The sequence below is a fragment of the Camarhynchus parvulus genome, chromosome 2 (genome assembly GCF_901933205.1).
Source record: "Camarhynchus parvulus chromosome 2, STF_HiC, whole genome shotgun sequence".
In the NCBI taxonomy this organism is placed as follows: domain Eukaryota; kingdom Metazoa; phylum Chordata; class Aves; order Passeriformes; family Thraupidae; genus Camarhynchus; species Camarhynchus parvulus.
The window spans coordinates 43,675,135-43,695,471 of NC_044572.1; the positions used below are offsets into that span (position 1 = coordinate 43,675,135).

A 20,337-nucleotide genomic window follows, 5' to 3' on the forward strand; every position below is an offset into this window, starting at 1 on the left:
CTGGAGCTACAAAGTCTCTTTTTCCTCTCCTGTCAGGATGGGTGTGATACGGCCTCCCAACTTGTCTAGGATCCTGTGTTTTTCTTTTCACATTATCCTCATTCTGCTTCAACAGACTACTACAGCACGAGAACTGAAGTTTGTGGTGGTAGTAAGTAGATTTGTTGTCTGTTTTGTTGTGGGGATTACAGGGACAGAATTATATGTTTGTTGAATCAGACAAGGTGTACAGTTTCCTTGCTTGTGTTCAAACTTAGAAATAAGTACTGCTGCCCTTTTGCTTATTGAGTTTAAAGACCTCACCCAAAGAAAGATAAAAACATCTCTAGTTCTTAGAATTTTCATCTCCTAATTTACTAATTATTTCATCTCCTAATTTCATCTCCAAATTTTCATCTCCTAATCTCCTAATTATTATTTCAAGATAACGACTTTGTGGTAGATGCATAGTGCAGAGGAATGAAGAGATGCAAAGTCCACATTTACCTATTCTTTCTTAGTTTAGCTGACACTCCAATGCATAGTGTGGGAGCTGGTGATTATGGACTACCTCTTCTATGCTTGGAAGCTGAAGCTTATCATGTTACAGAAGTTACCACACATAAACACACAAAAAAAATATTTTCCATTTCACAATAACTGAATTGTCACAGCAGTACACTGAGAAACTAAATAGACAGGTGTTTTTAAGTAGAGATTCGAGAGACATGTTGTATTAACTTCAGTTAGGCTGAAAACAGACTGTAATAATCCTTTTGCTGGGCCATTTCTCATTTCAAAGTAGCTAAACACTACTTCAATGTCACTTTCCCAAATACCTCTAAGAAAAAGAGACATTAATTCAATGTAATACTTTGGATTACAAAGGTTGAACAATGGTCCTTTTCATTCTTTTTTAAAATAAAAGGTATAATGATAAAGAATAGTTAGTCCAAAGGAGTATTTTATATACGAAGTTGAGGGGATTGGAATGAACTTTTTATAAATAGGCAATTGAAGATCTTTTCCTTCAGCCTTTCCCTATTTGAGACATAATGTGCGCAGAAGTACTGTATCCAAAACAAATCTTCTGACTCTAGATAGAGCACTTCATGTATAGCCACATTGGGTGCATAGTGCATGCACAGCTTGGAGGAAGGCCAGAGAGCACAGGAAAAACCAGTTCCTACTCCTGCTGAGACACCACACATAGCAGGGACCTGACGCTAATTCCAGTAACATTCTGTATACAGAAATATACTTACATATTTTTCCAATGGTAACAGGGAGAACTGGATGAAAACAAATAGACAGCAAGCCTTGGAGAATTAATTCCTTGAAAAGAATGGGATTTTTATTGAATTGCTGTTATTGTGTTTTGACAAACAATGATTTTGCAGAAAGTTACTGGAAATGTTTACCATTATGGAGAGAGAGGCTTCTTATGCAAAATAATCTGCTTACCATAACTGTGCTTACCATAATCTAACAAAAAAAAAAAAAAAAAAAAAAAAAAAAAAAAAAAAAAAAAACACCAAAAAATTCACAACACAAAAAACAAACAAACAAATAAACAAAAAACCCAATAAAAATTTCTAGGTTAATTTGTCACAATAAACATTAAATAGTAGGTAAATTTCATTTAGGCTGTCTTCCTTTTAAACCTGTTAATTTTGCTTAGGCTGACCAATCACATAAAACGTTACAATAGGGTTAATATTATCACAATATATATCTTTTTTCTCCAGGCATGATTTATGTATGCTCTATTGAATTTTGCCTTCTGAAATCACTTAATGAATTTTCATAGAAACAATTGCTAGTATAAATATACAGCATAGGAATTGACCCCATCAGTGAATACATCACTGATATAATGGGATATAATGAGGGTATTGCTACAGTCAGTCAAATCTGAAAGGCATCTTTCTGACATACTTCAACAGCCATTGTCCAGCTGTCCAGCTGTCCTGTAAGCTACTATGTTTTCTCCTGGGAGTATTACTGCAGTGTGAAAATTGTCATAATGATGTTTTAAAACTTCCTTAGCAGAACTGCACAATATAAAATACATCTGCAGGGGTGAAGAAACACAGATAAATGTTCACTTTTTCTCACTTCTAGAATTGTGCTATGCCTGGAAAGGTGCCTCACTCTCTCTTCACAACTTCCAACTTTGTGCTGACTCTGTGCGTTTTGACTATTGGCCACAAGCTCTGTTCTCTGAAAAGCTCTACTTCAAGCCAATTTGTTAAAATGCTTTTTAAATTTCTTTGCTTACATGTAAACATTAGCTTTCACCACAACTCTTGTGCAATGAACTTAAGATTAAAGGCAGAACTTAAATTTAAAAACACAAACTTTAAAGAAGAAAATAGGAAATATGTAGGACAATCAGGCACCCAAGTACAAATGAAGTACTGATTTATTGCTTCTGTTTAAAGAAGTTCTGATGTCTACACACACACACATTTCACCTGTCATATATACAAAGAGTTGTGATTTCTGAGGCACTGTGGTTTCATCATGTTTTTCTTCTTGTAACTCAGGATAGGAAGCATTGACTGAGCATGTTATCTCTGAGCGTGATTTCTCTAATCAAGCCAAGCCATCTGAAATCTTGACTAAACATGCTCATTATTTCTACATCTGGTTTCCCTGAACAGGCAGCATGATGGTTTCACTTCACTTTTGTTTCTCCCTTCCTACTCCTGGCTTCAAAGTAAGAGATCTTTTTGTCTAAAGTTAAGTCTGTCAATAAAAGTGTCTGCAAGATCACTCAGAGACAGATACTTCACTGTAATTTATCGCATTTCTAAATGAAGATGCTAAATACATATATATATATGTATATATGTATGTGTGTGTGTATGTTACACAGGCCATATTCTCAGTGCACCCCCTCCCTTGCACCAGATTGTCTCCAATATGATTTTTCACCTGACAACAATGGAAGCAAATGCTGGCCAAAGTCTGAGTCATGTGACCATTTTCATATGAAGTGATCATGCTCACAAAGTTACCACGAGTGAATGATGAACCCAGACACCAAATCAGATTCCAGCTGTATCAGAGTGGAAGGAGAGGGTAATGAATCTGGTAATTATTCACCTATTGCTTTCGAGAACTGAAGCACTTCAAAAGGAGTGCCAAAATTAATATACCAAAGAGATCTGCTTTGCTCTTCTTGTGTACATTCCCCTTACCATCTCCTCCTTCTTGATTTCTGGAGTCTTTTCACTTTTAATGATGCTTCCTTGCTCCTCTTCTCTCATTCTGCCATGTTTTGTGTCTCCTGAAAGGTCAGGAAGGTAATCTGTAGGTCAGGAGTAATAAATGCTGCAACACACATTTTTAAATTAATTTGATGAATCAACTAATTTTTAAAAAAGTTGAAATTATGAGTGTTGAGAAGCTCATATTGACGAGTAAGGTATGATCTGTGGGGATACACTTTCTTTTCCTATCAGGTGTTCTAATGAAAAACACAGTTTCAAATTTTAGAAAAAGTCTCCTAAGATGTAGCTGTGAGTGAATGAATTAGTCTTTCAGGTTAAGTGCTTGTTCATACAGTCATTGTCTCATTTGCAGCTGAAGCAAGGTCTTTCAGAAGTAGCAAAGAGGTTTGAGCACATACAAAAACCAGTTGGCTAAGAAGCTGTGTCCTTCAATTCCTAAAAACAGGGTTTTGCTTTTTTAAGTGTTTGCTCCCCTCTTGCTGCTTCCAGCTTAGTGTTCATACCATATTTATGTGACACTGTGCAATGAAGGTGCAGAAATATGAAGAAGGATCTTAATTTTTATTTCCTCTTTTGTGTGGACTTAAAGAAACTAAGCTTATTTTTAGAAGAGCACACCTCCACTCCTTCAAATTCTTAAGGTTACAAAGAAATAAAATACGTTTCTTTACATCTCCTGCTCATACATATCTTTTGATCTTGATCTTTCTGCACACTAACTTCTATTCAGAACAAATGCTGTTCTGATTTATTGAAAGCTTTATGGGTTGACAGTTGTGACAGTGACTGTTGTGACACACTCAGGGTTAGGCAGTACATTGAACATAAAACATCACAAACCAGTATTTAAAATCTAACACATTGTCAGTAATTTTTCTCTACTAAAAAGGGCATAAGTGTTGATTTATTGTTAATTATTTCCTAAAATATACATAAAAATTAGTCATTTAAACATGTCAGTCAGTTTGAACAATTGTCAATTACCTATAAAAATGCTTTGCTGTGAAGCTGGATAATTTAACAAGAGAGGATGCAGCTATGTTGTGATTGGGAATTTAACCTTCACTCTTGACACAGGTACCAGCTTGTCCAGAAAAACTAATAAATCCTACCTGACACCTATGTACGTAAGCATAAGGGAAATGAGCAGCAGTACAAAAGTCCTTATCACTCATTTTTCTTGCACTTGGCTGAATCAGCCACCAGACAATGTAACTTATTCTCCTGCTCACTACAGGTGCACTGAGAAATTGTGATAAAGAACCAACTGAGATTCCAAATGATAAGAAATGAAATTTAAAGAGGATGAAAAATTGCACAGAAAATGAAAAAAAAACCCAAACAACAAACTTAATCATGAGGCTGAAGACCCTCCTCAATTCACTGCAAAATATTCATTTTAGGTTGGCCACATAGTGAAATTAAACTAGCAAAACAAAAATCATAATAAGCAGTCTTCTACGTGTTCTACTGGTAACTCATACTCTAGCAAGCTTTGTTGTCTATTGTAGAAAACGAACAGAGGGAGAAATCCAATTATATTTGCCTTTAATGGACAGTACTTTCCATCTCTGAAGTACCTGCTCTAGCACATGCTTGTGTGCATTACTAGAGAAGGCTGATGGAAAGGGTGCGTGTTGTAATTAAAACATTAAGTCACACCACTGGTGTTTACTTTGAAAAATATAAACATGAAACACCTCCCAGTGGGAGTGGCAAACTAACTAGTGTGAACAGCCCTCTCTGATGTCTGGGCAAGAATGATGTGGCTTAATGAGGCAGTGGAGAGTATTAATTATAAATAAGTTATGTACCACTGAGGTATTAGGGCACAAATGTCATTTTATTAACAAATATACCATGCTGGTACATCGCCATTTTATTGTGCTAAGTCAGGAATTAAGTTGGTGATGAGAACATTGATAAGCAAAGGCAATTTTCCCAACAATTTGGGTCAGCATCCTGGAAGGTTGTCTGGAGCCCTGTGAATTTGTATTTCAGCATTTTGTTTCATGTGAAACTTCTGTGGATTTAATTTTTCTAAGCCCATGCAGCATATGCTTAGAGGGGATAATTTAGTTTTACAGAATCATTTAATCTAGGGCTGTAATTTCCTTTGTATGTAGGAATAAAAATAAAAAAAGGTTCATTAATTTTTCTGATTAAAAATCATATGATTGAATGCATCACACTAGTACTCAGCATACTGGACTGTTCAGGATAGTAAAGCAACCAAACCCTTTGCTCTCACTGAATTTGATAGAAATAAAATCCTAAAGACTTTAAAAAATATTTTTATATATGCATGTAAAAGTACTAATAAAGTATTAATTAAGCCAACAATGTAAATGTTTATACTGTTTTATCTTTATATTTTAGGATGATTGAGAAACTGAGCATAAGATCCATGTGTACATAGAATTACTTTTAAAGATACTGCTATGAAAAAAAGGTTACAAAAATTTCTAGTGTCTATGACAAAGTAATTAAATACTAATCTAAGCAAATCAGTAACTGGCTTAATATTCAGAAGAATTGAGTTTCCAAAATTCAGTCATATTTCCTGTCTAGATGCCTAGTTGTGAACACAATCCCAACATTAATATCTTGGGTGATTAATGTTCTAGAAGGAAAAATCATCAGGCTTATGCCCACTTAATTCTAATATAATTATATATAATCTTGATTTTAAAGAATATATTCACATCCTACTTGACCAGGTTTCTGTAGACTCTGCAACATTTTCATTTGAAAAATGACACTGGAAGTATAATGTACGCTTCACTACTAGTTAGATAAGAGTGTTAACAGTAATGAACTCAAGGAGTTTTTATTGCTTACATTGTCAGGTTTTCCGACACGGTGACCGAACACCAATTGTGAACTTTCCAACTGATCTACACAAAGAAAGTGAATGGCCCCAGGGATTTGGACAGCTCACCAAGGTATGCTGACTTTCTTAGAAGAATTTAAAAATGCTATTAAAAGAGGAAGTGGGAAGATATTTTTTGTGTGTGTGTCTCAAAAGCATTAGCAAAAATCCCAGGTTCTGATAGTTGCTATTAGCAAATACCAATACCAGTAATTCATAAACGTTTTTGCAATATTATTCATTTAGCTATTATTAAATTGAAATCTTGTTCATCATAGCTTTATAATTACCTTCCTAAAAGCAACAACTTCTTGATAGTGTGTCTGCTTTCAAAAAAAATTGCAAGTTTAAACACTGTACTGTTAACATTGATGAAGTTCTAGTGACCATTAAGTACTGAGCTCTGTGAAAGGGCAAAGACACAACACCTGCCCACAAAGTCAAGTGACAAGTCCACATCTCATCATTGGACTGACAACCACCAATTCACAAAACAAGAGAAGACTTGCAGGAGAAGGTTGCTTCTGGGGACAATGTGTCTTTCAACAAGGTCACTTGCAGTCCAGAGTTTCACTAGGATGCACTGAACCTACGTGCTGCTCTGGCATTTTAACATCAAGCGTTAGCTCTTTGGCTGTACTTAACACACAAAGCTCTGGAGCAAAAGGAAGCCAATGCATTGCCTAATAACACTTTGTTGTGGTGCAGAAGTATGAAACAGAGACAGTTCAGTGTTTAATGTTTGAAGGGGGTTTGAAAAATCTGTAAAATTCACACACTGAAAACAATGAATTGTATAACTATCTTGTTACTAGCTTATGTACTAAGACATTCCTGCTTTGACATTGATTTTCTGAGAGCTTTTTGCTATTTTGCTATTTTTTAAAATCAGTAGTAGGAATGTACTTCTCTGACAGGTAGAAGTTAAAAAGTTCAGCTCAGGCTTTAGAAATAAATAACAGAAAAGACAGTGTGCAACCTAAAACAACTGCAGGCACACCAAAGCAAACACAGAAGAATGCTACTTAGGGCATGAAATATAAGCCACAAATATATAAGGCTGGATAAATAACAGAGCAATGACAATGATAAATACTAGGCTGTCAATCATCCTCTCTCAGCTGTCACTAAATGACATACATTGTAAAGGACAATGTTGATCGGTGTCTACAGATCTACAGCACTGTGGAAATAGTAGAGTCAGGGGCATTGCTTTTCTGTAGCAGATACTGCAATCTTAGCACTTCAGAACATATAATTTCTTCACAGATATAAGTGAACATTTCTATTAAAAATTCTAGATCATCTGCAACATACACAGTTGTTCTAGTTTTGGCTGAGAGAGAGCTGGTACAGGGCTCTGTTTGGTGCTGAAAACAGTGCTGATAACACAGGGATGTTTTTGTTACTGCTGAGCAGGGCTTACACAGATTCAAGGGCTTTTCTGCTTCTTGTACCACCCTCAGTTTTTCTGGGGGTGCAGAAGAAGTAGGGAGGGGACACAGCTGGGACAGCAGGTCTCCACTGACCAAAGAGAGATACTGTACCATATGATGCCATGCTTAGCATATAAAACTGGGTGGAGAAAGAGGAAGGGGCAGACATTCAGCTTGATGTTGTTTGTTTTCCTAAGTAACTGGGATGGGGCTCTGCTTTCCTGGAGGCTTAACACCTTCCTCTCCTTGGGAAGTGGTGAATAAATTCCTTGTTTTGCTTTGCTTGCATGTGTGGCTTTTGCTTTTCATGTCAAGCTGTCTTCAAACTCTGGAGTTTTCCCACTTTTACTCTACTGATCCTCTCCCCAGTTTCACCAGGGCTGAGTGAGAGAGCAGGTGTGTGGTGTTCCGTTGCCAGCTGGGGTTAAACCACAATAACAGTACATTATACGAGCAGTTAATGATCACTTAAAAGCTGATTGCTAAAGATTAAAAAAGGAAAAAAAAAGACACTTTTATACTAAAAGTCTCTAGTCACCTTAATCTAGTAGTCACCCATATGCTTGCCTTACAGACTGGAATGCAGCAGCTATTTGAACTTGGACAGTACATGAGGAAACGCTATTCCAGCTTCTTGAACAGCACATACAACAGGCAAGAGGTATAGAGCAGATCTGTCTGCAGCACATTTCTCTGGCATAGCAGAACTATGGACTTAAAGCACATTATCATACTCATTTCATTAATGGAGAAATTCAGGTAATAGAAGAACATTTTTGAAAGACAGACTTATGTCAAGGTAAACACAAAATATAGTCTATTTTTCAGCTCTTACATTCTGTTTGGGTCTTTCACAATCTAATTTTCCCAAACTGAACAGCTCCATGATGAATGAGTTGGGAATTTGTACAGTGACCATTATTGTTTTACTCTGTTGAAAGATAAATACCTATCCAGTCATGTGATGTGCCATACTTACACACTTCCTCCTGTAACAGAGAGGTCTAACAGCTCTTTGGATGTGCTTATCATACAGTACAGATCCATTGTGGCAAAGACACCTCTAACATTTTGGTCTGTTTAGAAGGCATGCATTATGGGAAGGTATGAAAGACCTTTGCCATGCTTCCAAGAGAAGTTTATGTTTTTGAGTGCTTTAACATTCCTGATCGCTGATAGATCATAGAATCATTTAGGTGGGAAAAGACCTTTATGAATTTCAAGTCCAATTGTTAACCTGTCCTTCACTAAATCATATGTATCAATGTTAAGATTGAGAAAAATATGACAGAGATAGTCCTTCTTTGAAATCATGCTTTCCTATTCTTTCAGTTCAGGCTGAAGGTTAGACTCCAAATTAAAAGATGCCTTGAAAATTCCATTTGTGAAACTGAAGTAGGACCCTGGAAAGCTGACTTATGGTTTCACTGTTTTGACTTTATGCAAAATATAAAACTGAAAACAAGAAGTCATTATTGACAAGTTGGGTAAAATTTCTCTAATATTTTATAGTTTCCATTTTATCTTTAATTCTTTGCCATTCTATTTTCAGTTTTACATCCAAAGTACAGATTATGATCGCACCATTATGAGTGCCCAGTCATATCTTTCTGGCCTCTTTCCACCAACTAGCAGCCAAATTTGGAACCCTGAGCTTCTCTGGCAACCCATTCCAGTCCACATTTTTCAAAAAACAGCAGAGCTGGTGAGTACTGGCTAGAAGCAGTCTATAAAGTATTAATCTTTTACTGAAGCAAAAGAACAGAAAAAAAGAAAATAAGCTAAAAAACATTTTTCAATCTTTTTAAATTCAATATAATAGAAAATATCAAATGCAGCTACTGGCTGACAAGTATGTCATAGGTCAACTGTAACACCTACATGAAAATCCTCCTTCCATAGTTGCAGAATACCTGAATTATCACACACACGACCATTTTCTCCGAGGTTATTTCTTCTGACCAGAACACTTTTGGACAATATTCTAGGGAAGTTGCCCTAAACGTTTACAGGAAACAAGTGCTTTTCTAAACACCACTCAACTAGGCAGATTTTGTCTCTTTGGAAAGTTTTTTTTCCATAATTTATTCAAGGAATTGAATTTTCACCAGCCACTGTAATGACCTCAAAATGATTACCTTCCTATTCTGGTATCACTTAGGCATTCTAATTACAGACAAGGGCTCTTTTATGCTCAGTGCTATAGAAACATTTAATGAAACCCTAGCACTTCTCTTGCAGATCATAAGGGTAGACCTACCTGAATAATATGTTCTGTAGAAGTTTTACTTCATGTAGCTCACTCTGGCCGAGTCAGGTTTAGATTTTAATTTCACTTGCTCTTGTGACAAGGACTGTGTAAGGAACAGTGTGGCCAACAAGGATAAAAAGCTTGTGAGTGTGAAAAAAAAAAAAAAGAAAGCCTCATTTACTTCTGGCTTTGAGGATTTTGAGAAGCTGACTTTAAGGAAATTTGTACAAACTCCCTATTACATAACTGCCCATCACCAACATCAGACGATGGACTCACTCATTAGGGGGCTGCCGCACCTCTCTCCCTTTGATGTTGCTCCTTTCTTAGAGACCACATTTGAAAACAGGTACAGGGAGAAAGGGTTCCCACAAACTGGATTTGGCAAGTGTGGTTCAGCCAGAAACTTAACCCTGCTCCTAACAGAAAAGAACGCTGTCATTGTTATTTAAATACAGGACCCAGAGCAAGTCCTTTCACCACAAGACAAGAAAAACATCAAAGTGGTTAGAGTTTTGGCTATATAATACCTCAAAGCCCTTAGAGGAATCATAGTGCAATGAAACAACCTGTTTGAGGAAGGGAAGCTCATTTGTAGGAGTCTCTAGTGCCTCATCACTTCTGTGGCTGCTTCAGGAGTGAGTATTGATGCTTCCATCAAACACACCTCTGCAGCAGCACAAAATGCCTTTTATAATGCAAACCACCTGGAAAAAAAACCATTGTTCTCTTGTTAAACCAAGCAGATGTTTGAAGGTATGTTCAAGCCCCAAGCAACACAAAGTGGGAAACTGGAGCCAGGCACAGTCCTGTAAAAAAACCATAATCACAGTTTATTTTTAAGCTGCTGAGATCTATCAAGACTTGACAGGCAACAGTACTGAGTACTGCTTAATGAAACCAAAGGGAGTGGCTTAATTAATAACACCTAGAGAGGGATAATTAAGACATACAGCAGAGAAGCATTTCTTATTGTGTAATTAAACAACATTCCCCAGTCTCATATTGCAACCTTGAGCTCTCATCCTCAGTGTGCTGCTGTTACAGAAAAGTTGCACCCTTGGAAACCTATCCAAGGGAAAGTGGGCTAGGGTCAGTTGGTGGCTGCTGCCAATGTCCCACTGGAGACATGCTGGAAGTGCAGTCTATAAATGTTACAGGATAATACTAGTGCTGGGTCAAAAATGCTCTAGTGATGCGACAAAGTGCTGAACCAGCACAGGCTTGTTTTGTTCACCATTGCTTTTCACTGACATTTTATGCTGTATCAGGGATCATTTGTCTTTGTGCAATTGATATAAATCTTTTTTGCCAGAGCTCAGGGTTTGCAGGATGCATGTATTTACATGCTGTTCAGATCAAATATGTATTATCGTGTGACCTTGTAAAGCACACACTTGGAGTATGTAAAAGTGAACCATTTCCCAAAGAAGAACAGAGCCCTTAGCCCCACAGCTTTTTGATATTTCAGGAGAACAATCTGTTATTCTTGTTTCAAGTTCTTTCTATTAAGTGGTACTTAAAATGCTTACCATAATCCCCTGTTTATCTGCAAAGAGATGAAACCTGGATGTGTAGATGGAGAAGCAATTCAGGTTCCACTACCAGGTGAAGTTACAGCTAAGGGAATGCAGAAAATGAGAGGGAAATTGTAGTTTTTTAAAATTTTTGATCATGGACCCTGACCGATTTCTCAAAGCAATCCCTTGACAGACAGGTGCCATTTCTTTTTGCCAAAATCAGTTAAATTTAGGGAAATCAAGCTATCACAGAAACAAGTAGCCATTGAAAAGTCAAGTTACCCCAGTCTATTCACTATGTTAACTGAATTAATTATTAAGGTACCCAAGCAAACAATTATTGAGTAGGTCTAGCACAACCATGAATCTGTCTAAAATATTACACCATTAATCTCAGCAACAGAAAAAACAGAGGGGTGTTGATAATTTTAAACTATTCTAAGTTTTCCTTTTCATATTTCAGAGGCTGAACTTCCCTCTGCCCAACTGTCCCCGTTTTGATGAACTCCAGCATGAAACACAAACATCTAAAGAATTTCAAAGTAGAATACAACCATACATGGTAAGAGGAAAAACAAACAAACAAAAATCAAAACAAACCCAAGCTGTGAGAGAAAGGAAGGTAACTAAGTTGTAGAAGTCATGGAATTACATTTTTTTCTTTTGTTAAAATGCAAAAACAAATTGAAAAATTAAACCCCTGTTTAGGTCAGGTCACCATTGGGTCAGAGATGACACAGAGTCAGATCAGAAGGCTAAGTGGCAAAAGCCCTAATTTTACTGAAACCGCATATTCTATATAGTGGTCTGATACAGATGGACCTGACTGGTCATTTAATCAATATATTTCACATGACTGGCTAATTAACAAGACACCAATTTGTAAACAACCTTATGAGCAAAACAGCTTATTACAAAACACCAGGTGCAGACTGTTTAGAATTCTTTCTCTCCAGCTGCCTAAAGTTTCCCAGACCAATTAATGGGAAAGCTTATCTAGCTTTCGCTCTCTCTGACCAGACTATTGCATCCACAAGGTTAGAAATTAGAGGAAGGTTCTTCACCCAGAGGATGTTGGGCACTGGAACAGGCTCCCCAGGGAAGTGGTCACAGCACCAGCCTGGCAGAGTTCAAGAAGCATTTGAACAATGATCTCAGGCACATGGAGCGATTCTTAGGAATGTCATGTGCAGGGCCAGGAGTTGGACTCAATGATCCTTAGGGGTCCTTTCAAACTCAGCTTATTCTTTAATTCTGTGAAAATTCTGTGAAAAGGTTGGCTGTTAATGAATCTATCTGCTTGTATGTTTCATGTGTATTGAGCATTTGTGGTATACTCTGCACTTTTTCCCCACAGGATTTTTTGCAAACAATGGCAGTTAACACAGGGCTTGAACTAAATCACCTTAAAATACTGGACAATTTCCAGCTCTGGAATACATATGACACTCTCCATTGTGAGGTAATAATAAATCAATAGATGCTGGGGAGGAATATAACTCCAACTTTGGGTTCCAATTAAACCATGGCAATGTGTTTTCCCAGGAATGAGTTGTATTGTCTCCTATTTTTTTTTTTTTTAATTTGAATCTAACTTATATTTCAGTGCTTTGGTAAAAGATAACTGAAAAACATGATCTACCGCTTGGGAGACTGTAATTTCCATTTCATGTTTTAAGAACTATTACCATTCCCATTATTCCCTTTTTTCCCTTCCCAATAGGCTGCTATAGAATTATTCAGCATGATGGCTATAATAGATTTGCGATTTTTAACAGAGAAATGAAATTATTAGCTTTAAACTATTAAAAGGTAAACATCAAAATACTTATGATTTTGAACATGAGAGATCATGAAAGATCTATCAGTTAAAAATTTTTGAGACAGTAATTGCTACCAGTTAAAAAATGCCCAAACTGACCCCAAGCATGGGATAATTCCATTTGTCCCCAGTCATTACCAGCAGTGCATGAAGGATTTTGAACATATCCTCTACAAATTGAGGTAATTAAACATGATAAGACACTGTTACTGTCACATGACTGAAGAGTCACATTTGTCTCTAATTGCCCAGTGATAGAAATGGTATGTGGACAACTATATGGAAAGGCAGAAAAAATTAGACACTTATAACCTGAAGACTCAGAGAAAGAAAGAGAAGACATATGTCTGCAATATTTCCCACCAAAAACATGTATCTCTATAGCAAGAACACATTATACCTATATGGAATCTCCTTCATTTTGATGCTTCTGCTCTGCCCATTCACTCACTTCAGGCCAATCCCCATTCCCACAAAATTTGTTTCAGGGCATGCTCTGGAGTAAAACCATACTGTGCAGAGAGTTGCAGGACAGCCTCAGAAAGTCTAAACTAAGTAGTGTGAGGGTAGATGATAGGATGATGGAAACCAGTGAATTATAAACATGCTTTTGTTTTCCTTTATCACTAGGATATTCATAATTACACTCTTCCTGTATGGGCCACTAAAGATGTAATCAACAAGATGGAAAAACTGGCAGAATTGGCTTTACTCTCATTATTTGGGGTTTATAAAACAGAAGAGAAATCACGACTACAAGGAGGTAAATCAAAAAATGCATAGCTTTAAGAAAGGAGGAGGTAATGCAACATCTTGTCACTTCACTAATGCAAAATTATTCAAACAAACCCTTGATTTGAAACTATGGACATTGGATGCCATATTAAGTATTCAAATATGTGATGAACATTGCCACTTGCATGGATAAAATACCACAACAAGGCATAAAAATTAATATCTTCAGGTTTTCCAGATTTTAAAAGGTATTAGAACTTTTTAGAAATATTATAGAAAACTAAGGGAATAAATCAGGCCCTCATGGTTATGATCATTACTTACCTTATAGTAGGTTAGATTTAGTTGCTTCTCCAACATTTCTTCTAATTGTTTACTGTTGTTTTTTCTCCCTTTGATGTACTGGTTATACATTGTGTCAAAACACTGGCAACATATTTGTAGCTCTCTGAGCGATATAAAGCTGCTCCAAAACAGTCTGATCAGAATAGAAGCTAAGAGATTCCAGTTATGTCTATACCATGAGAACAAAAAGAACTGGGAACTACTGCTTAGCTCCAAAATGAGGACACATAGACTGTGCTGCACGTTCTGACACTACTTCAGGACACAACCCTGGAATTTATCACATGATCCCCAGGTATCCATGAGCAAGAAATCCAAACAATTGAGTTCGAATATTTGCAGGCTGGAACATTTGAGGCTAGGCTTTCTAATGCACCTACTGTGCAGCCTAGATCTAGGTAAAGAATTATTAGCAGATCCATCATCTAGGCATGCACATCACTGGATCAAATATATAGCAATTACTGGCTCCAATCTGCAGTAAAGCCTATTAGCTGGCAGATGACCATATCACACAGTCAGGACTATTTAATGTTCACTGGCATACCAGTTACATCCTCCTTCCTTAGAATGATATAAATTGTGCTTCAGGGAATTTCTGCTACCCATACCCATTGGTTATAGAATACCTTTGGACTGGAGAAGAAGTACAAAAGAGCTTTGGAAAAAGCAAAGAATCAATAACATGTAACATATTGGAAGTAAATAGTAAAAATATGTCTTTGGCATGTAGAGAGGAAGAGACCAGCACAGTTGTCATTATTCCAACACTACAAGAAAACTAAAAAAAAAATGGAGAGATCTCAGCATAACAGAACTCGAAGTGTCATTATCACCAGTTCTCAGGATGGTTCTAAATGATTTCCTGTGAATCCTGCTTCTTCACTTGACCTGGATGATGAATCATATATTTCTCCTCTGTAATATCTTCTCTGTAGTTACAAAATTGTATTAAACTGAAAAATGAATATGAGGCCTGAGTAGATGTCCTATATTTGATACTCACATTATTTTGTCTTTTTTGTTTCCATTCAAGCATTATACCTTCATTTTCCACTTCCTTTTTTCTCATCTTTTTAAGGTGTCCTTGTGAATATTATTTTAAACAGTATTAAACAAGCTGCCAATTCTTCAAAACCAACAAAAATGGAGGTCTACTCTGCAGTGAGTATTTTCATCTTTCATAAATCTTGCTTTGATTTTACCAGTATTTAAGTTAAATGAAAGAATAATACACTACAGTTTAATTCAGCTAACAATCAGTACAAGAACACAGTATAGGCATGGATCTCACCTCAGTTTTAGTTAAAGTATATTTTGCAAAAAAACCAAATATATTTTACCCTTCATTATTCCTACAACCCAATGGTGCAGTTTCTATTCGTTGCATCTTTCCTGAAGTGCTCCAAAGATACTGGCACATAGCAGAACTTCAGCTGTGCCTCCAAACCTCTCTTCTGTGGGTTCTTTTTTATTACTACTACTATTATTTTATTTATTTTAGAGGGTGAAGAGGGCCACTTTCATCAGGCCAAGATCTGCTTAGCTCATCCATTATTCTGTCTCTAACAAGAGCCAAAGGCAGCGATGAATGTGAGAATAAAGACAGCAGAGAGTGATAAAACCTTCCAGCAATCTGTGTCTTAGGGACTTCCTGATACAGAATTTGTCCCTGTGTTTAGTCTCTCTTGACAGACTGTCTTCCATCAACTTGCCTAATTACTTATTAAATTCATTTATACCTTTGGAATCTGCAACATCCTGTGACAATGACTTTTGTGTTAAAAAGTACTCCTGCTTTTATTCACATTTTCTGGGTCTCTAATTAATTTAGTATTTTCTGTCACCCCTCTTCCATATTTCCTTTTCCAAGACAGAGTCCCACTGTACTTTACCTTTTCTCCCATAGAAACTACTTGATACCTCATATCTCTCTCACTGTCCTTCCTACACGACTCCAGTACTACCATGTTCTTTTTGAAGAAGAGCAGTACATCCAGATTTTTCACTTCTGCTTTAATACCCTGAGTTCATGTATACTGTTATTTTTGAGCCTGATCAGCCTATAAAATTCCAGAACCTGAATATTAATTATACCATAGCTGCTAGACTATAGTATAAATAGGTCTGGCAGATATATATATATATGTGCCTAAAGACGCTTGCAAAATTTATGCACCAAAGTGTTTGGACTTCCTGCCTTCAGCTCCTCTTCCTATGATCCCTGCAAAAGTAGGGATAATGGGTAGATGAAGAAACTATATGTGGGTGGGTAACAGATCCCATAAAAATAGAAGCCAAACTGAGATTTCTTTGTATGAATCCAAACAGAAGGAACAATAGAAAGAAAATCTGAAGTGGAAAAAGGAGAATAGCCTTTGAACAAAACTATTTGTCTGGTATACTACCTGAAAAAAAAGTACTTTCACCTTCACTTGAAATGCCCTAGATTATACTACTGTACACTGCCTTAATCTGACCTTGGAGCAAAAGACACTACTGAAGGAAGGAAAAGAGAAAATGGACTGAAAAACTAGATTTATTACTCAAACCACGTCTTGCTTTCCCTCAGTATCTGTTTCCAAAATCCTGCCAGATGGTGTAAGACACATACTGCAGTAACTCTTTGGAAATGCCTCCTGCTGTCTGTAGTAATCAGTTAACATGTTTTTTCCCAATGGTGAACATACTGAACACATTTTAATGGTCAAATTTACACAGGTTTTCTTTTATCTTGATTTCCACTCCGTCTCTACTCTTGTCTCATAACTCTGGATGAATGCTAGTTGACTTAATTGACTGTAAAGGATGGATTTTTTTTTTCCCAATAGCATGACACCACAGTTGGGGCTCTCCAGATTGCTCTCAATATTTTCAATGGAAAACTGCCACCATATGCTGCTTGCCAGTTTTTTGAACTCTACCAAGAAAGCAATGGGCAAGTATCTTCTTATTGATGCAAGAAAAAGTGTTTAGAACTTGCTACCCTCTTCCCCAAAACGATTTTTCTCTCAAATATTGTGAGAAGATACAATTTTGATTTAAACAGAAGTTTCACTAACAGCCCATAGGCACAAAGTCATATTAAAACTAGGGAAAATTACATTTTCTGGATGTATGCTTTGAAAGACAGGAAGAAGAGGTAAAACAAGCCTTATGTGAGGGAAGAAAGTGGTAAAATAAATTTTCCTGATTCTCCAGATGATAGCAAGAACATTTCCAAGACACAACTCCCACAGTAAGCCACTTGGCTTAGAAGAGCCCAGTGCTGGTGCCATTCAAAGAGCCTGCAGAAAGACCTTTTCAGCTGACTGTTGATCTGTGCAGTTAAATTAACAGCTTTGGCAAACTGGGCTTTGCAGATGTCTTTCATAAAGCCTCCACTCTTGGAGAACAGGTTCTAGAGTAGGATGTTAGAGCCTATTTCCAACATGCTGTCTCAAAGTAGGAAACCTTCTATTTAAGAACCTTTTTTAAAAAAACTTTTCAATGTTGTTAATCAGGCAATATAGCATTGAAATGCATTATCGGAACGACACTTCAAAGGATCCTTATCTCCTCACTTTGCCGGGGTGCACCTCTTCTTGTCCACTTGAGAAGTTCGCTGAACTAGTTTCTCCTGTGATTACAGAAAACTGGTCAAAAGAATGTGGGAAGAAAGACAAAATGAAAGGTAGAGTAACAGTTCTGTATTTTCCACATAAGACACGGAGGCAGATATTTTATCAGTGGCTCCAAACTTTGTACCTTTCATACAATCAATGGATTTCTCTTTAAGAGTGGGCCAGATTTGCTATGGACAAGGAATGTCAGTAGAAATTAAATTAGCATATTCACAAAAGGAGCTGCCTAAAGGCCGTGGTCAAAACCAGATCTCCACTTGTTGAAAACATCTAAGAGAAGTATGGATGTCAGTGCTATACAAGGGTCCTGTTCATGTTGGATACAGCAGACTTTCTGCAAATGCAAAGCAAAAATGGCTTGCAAATGCATGGTGTCTGTATTTCTGCAGTTGTACTGAGTGCAGCTGATCCATGATCTACTAACAGCTGAGAACTGATAACCTCTTCCTGCCTGAATATTACTTCTGGGAGGGAGGAGAAGAGCAAGGCAATACATGTTACTTCTCCATAGTCCCATTATTTCCCCTGTCCTGCAGATATTCACCATTTTGCTGATCCCTGATGAAACTATTTTTCTTTTTTCATTAACTATACATAGGCCCTCCTGCCCTATGAACAGGAAACAATCTATAAATTTCTGGGATTGAAGTATATATTCTTATGTTGCATATGGCAGTAAATGTGATCTTGCCAGAAATATTTACATTGCACATATATGTAATTAGACTGTTACCTTTGCATATAAAATGGTATGCACCTATGTCTTTCATTAACTCCCTTTTCATTTATTTTTTGTTCTTCACAGATATTTTTATTGGATTTAATGTTGCTGTTGGCCTGTTGTCCATTTTTAACCTTGTACTGCTCTACCTCCTTTATCATTATGGACGCTGCAGGAGTAGAAACAGCTACCAAGACATTTAAAGTGGAGGTAAAAAAGTGAAAGCGAGAGCAGCTAGATATCAAGGAATACTTGAAGTTGCTGATACCAATCAGTTTGCTCTGGTCAAAATAATCTCCACAGCATATTCAATATACTTGAACAACTGAGGTATCTGTGGCCTAAAATTCTACACATCTGCAGTGAGAAATACTGTAGAAATATGTTATTTCAGGAATTACCGGATGGATGGAATTACTCCAATTTATATCTTTATTCCACTACTACTATTAATCAATCTTATATCAACCAATGGGGTGAAGGAATGCTATTGCCTATGTTTTTTTTTTATATTGCTTATTACCAGTTAGCCCTCTGCTGCTCGACAAGCCTTTCTTTAAAACTGCACTCTGTAATATTTACCTTATTTCCTATAAATGGCTATTTTGCTGATGCACAGGAAAATAGTTTTAGTGAGCAGAAGTTGCATTACTGTATGAAAAAGACTCATACCAGCATTTGAACATAGTGTTCCTGCATTTATTAATGCAAATTTATGCATGAGTTTTGACCTTGGTCTTCAGCTAATAAGTCTTCAGCCTGCTCTTTAAAGGAGTTACACCTCTATAGCTCTTACTGAAATTAGCAGAACTGGGATCATCTCTGTCACATATCCAGGTATCAAGCAAGAAGCTTAGGGCAACAGCACCTTGGCCAGTGTCTGTAACTTCAATAATATGGATAAGTAAATATATTAAAATCTATTTTCAGTTGCTACACTGTTTTCCTATTTTTCTGAGCTCCCAGTCATGAATGATCCTTTGCTCTGCGTTTTTTGAGCAACTCTTAGAAAAATTCCTCAAGCTATAACTCTCTTCATTATCTTTAAGCTCCTTTCTCTGTTCACAATACTATGGGTTAGCAAGATGTACGCAAAGTAAGAAAACAATGATTCTGCTTTTTGTATGTTGATCTCTTCTGTGCAATTTATTTTGTTTAGATTGTAAGTTTCTGATGTCAGGGAATGTGTTTCTGTAACTGCTCTTGAGTATCACAAACTATATGCATAATAAGCACTAATATTGCTGTATGAAATCCTGCTTATTGTTGTATGTTTCAAGACTGAATCAAGACTTTTTCATCCTGCAGTCCTGCAGAGGATACTGTGAATTATAATACCTTGGAGAAGTCTCTTTAAAAACCAAGACAACCACACAAACAGGTGCCAACAGCAGGGTCAGCCCAACAGGTATAAAGTGCTGATGCCAATGTGTCCTGCTGAGATTCAGAAAGAGAGAAAGCTGAGAGATTGAGCTGTTTAACTCAGACATAGCATCACAGCAATGTGAATACACTGCTTCTGGACTGACTTTCACTCACATTCTGTGGGTTGCAATGTGGAGCCCAGGAGCCTCAGTAAGCTATCAGTGAGATAGTGAAATAGTGATCTAGAGATCAGCCCTCAATATTACAGCTGAAATGTGATATAATTATATATAGTGATATTAAATATCATATATTAAATAGCATAAGTCAGAGTAACATGCTTGTGGGAGTATAGCACTTCCCAAACATTGCATTTCTTGTAATAACTTCAGCTACTGAAGTGTCCACCTTTTGAAAATTATTTCTCAC

General features: G+C 36.8%; 1 protein-coding gene across 1 annotated transcript; it reads left to right on the plus strand.

The window, feature by feature from the left end:
• Positions 1-18,764, plus strand: LOC115917472 (prostatic acid phosphatase-like). Its single transcript, XM_030971532.1, has 11 exons — positions 1-151; positions 6,068-6,163; positions 8,101-8,187; positions 9,079-9,231; positions 11,761-11,859; positions 12,655-12,759; positions 13,750-13,882; positions 15,281-15,363; positions 17,031-17,137; positions 17,703-17,872; positions 18,628-18,764. Exons 1-11 carry the CDS (start codon positions 38-40, stop codon positions 18,744-18,746), a joined length of 1,266 nt encoding a protein of 421 aa, XP_030827392.1. The 5' UTR covers positions 1-37; the 3' UTR covers positions 18,747-18,764.
• The last annotated feature ends 1,573 nt before the right edge of the window (positions 18,765-20,337 follow it).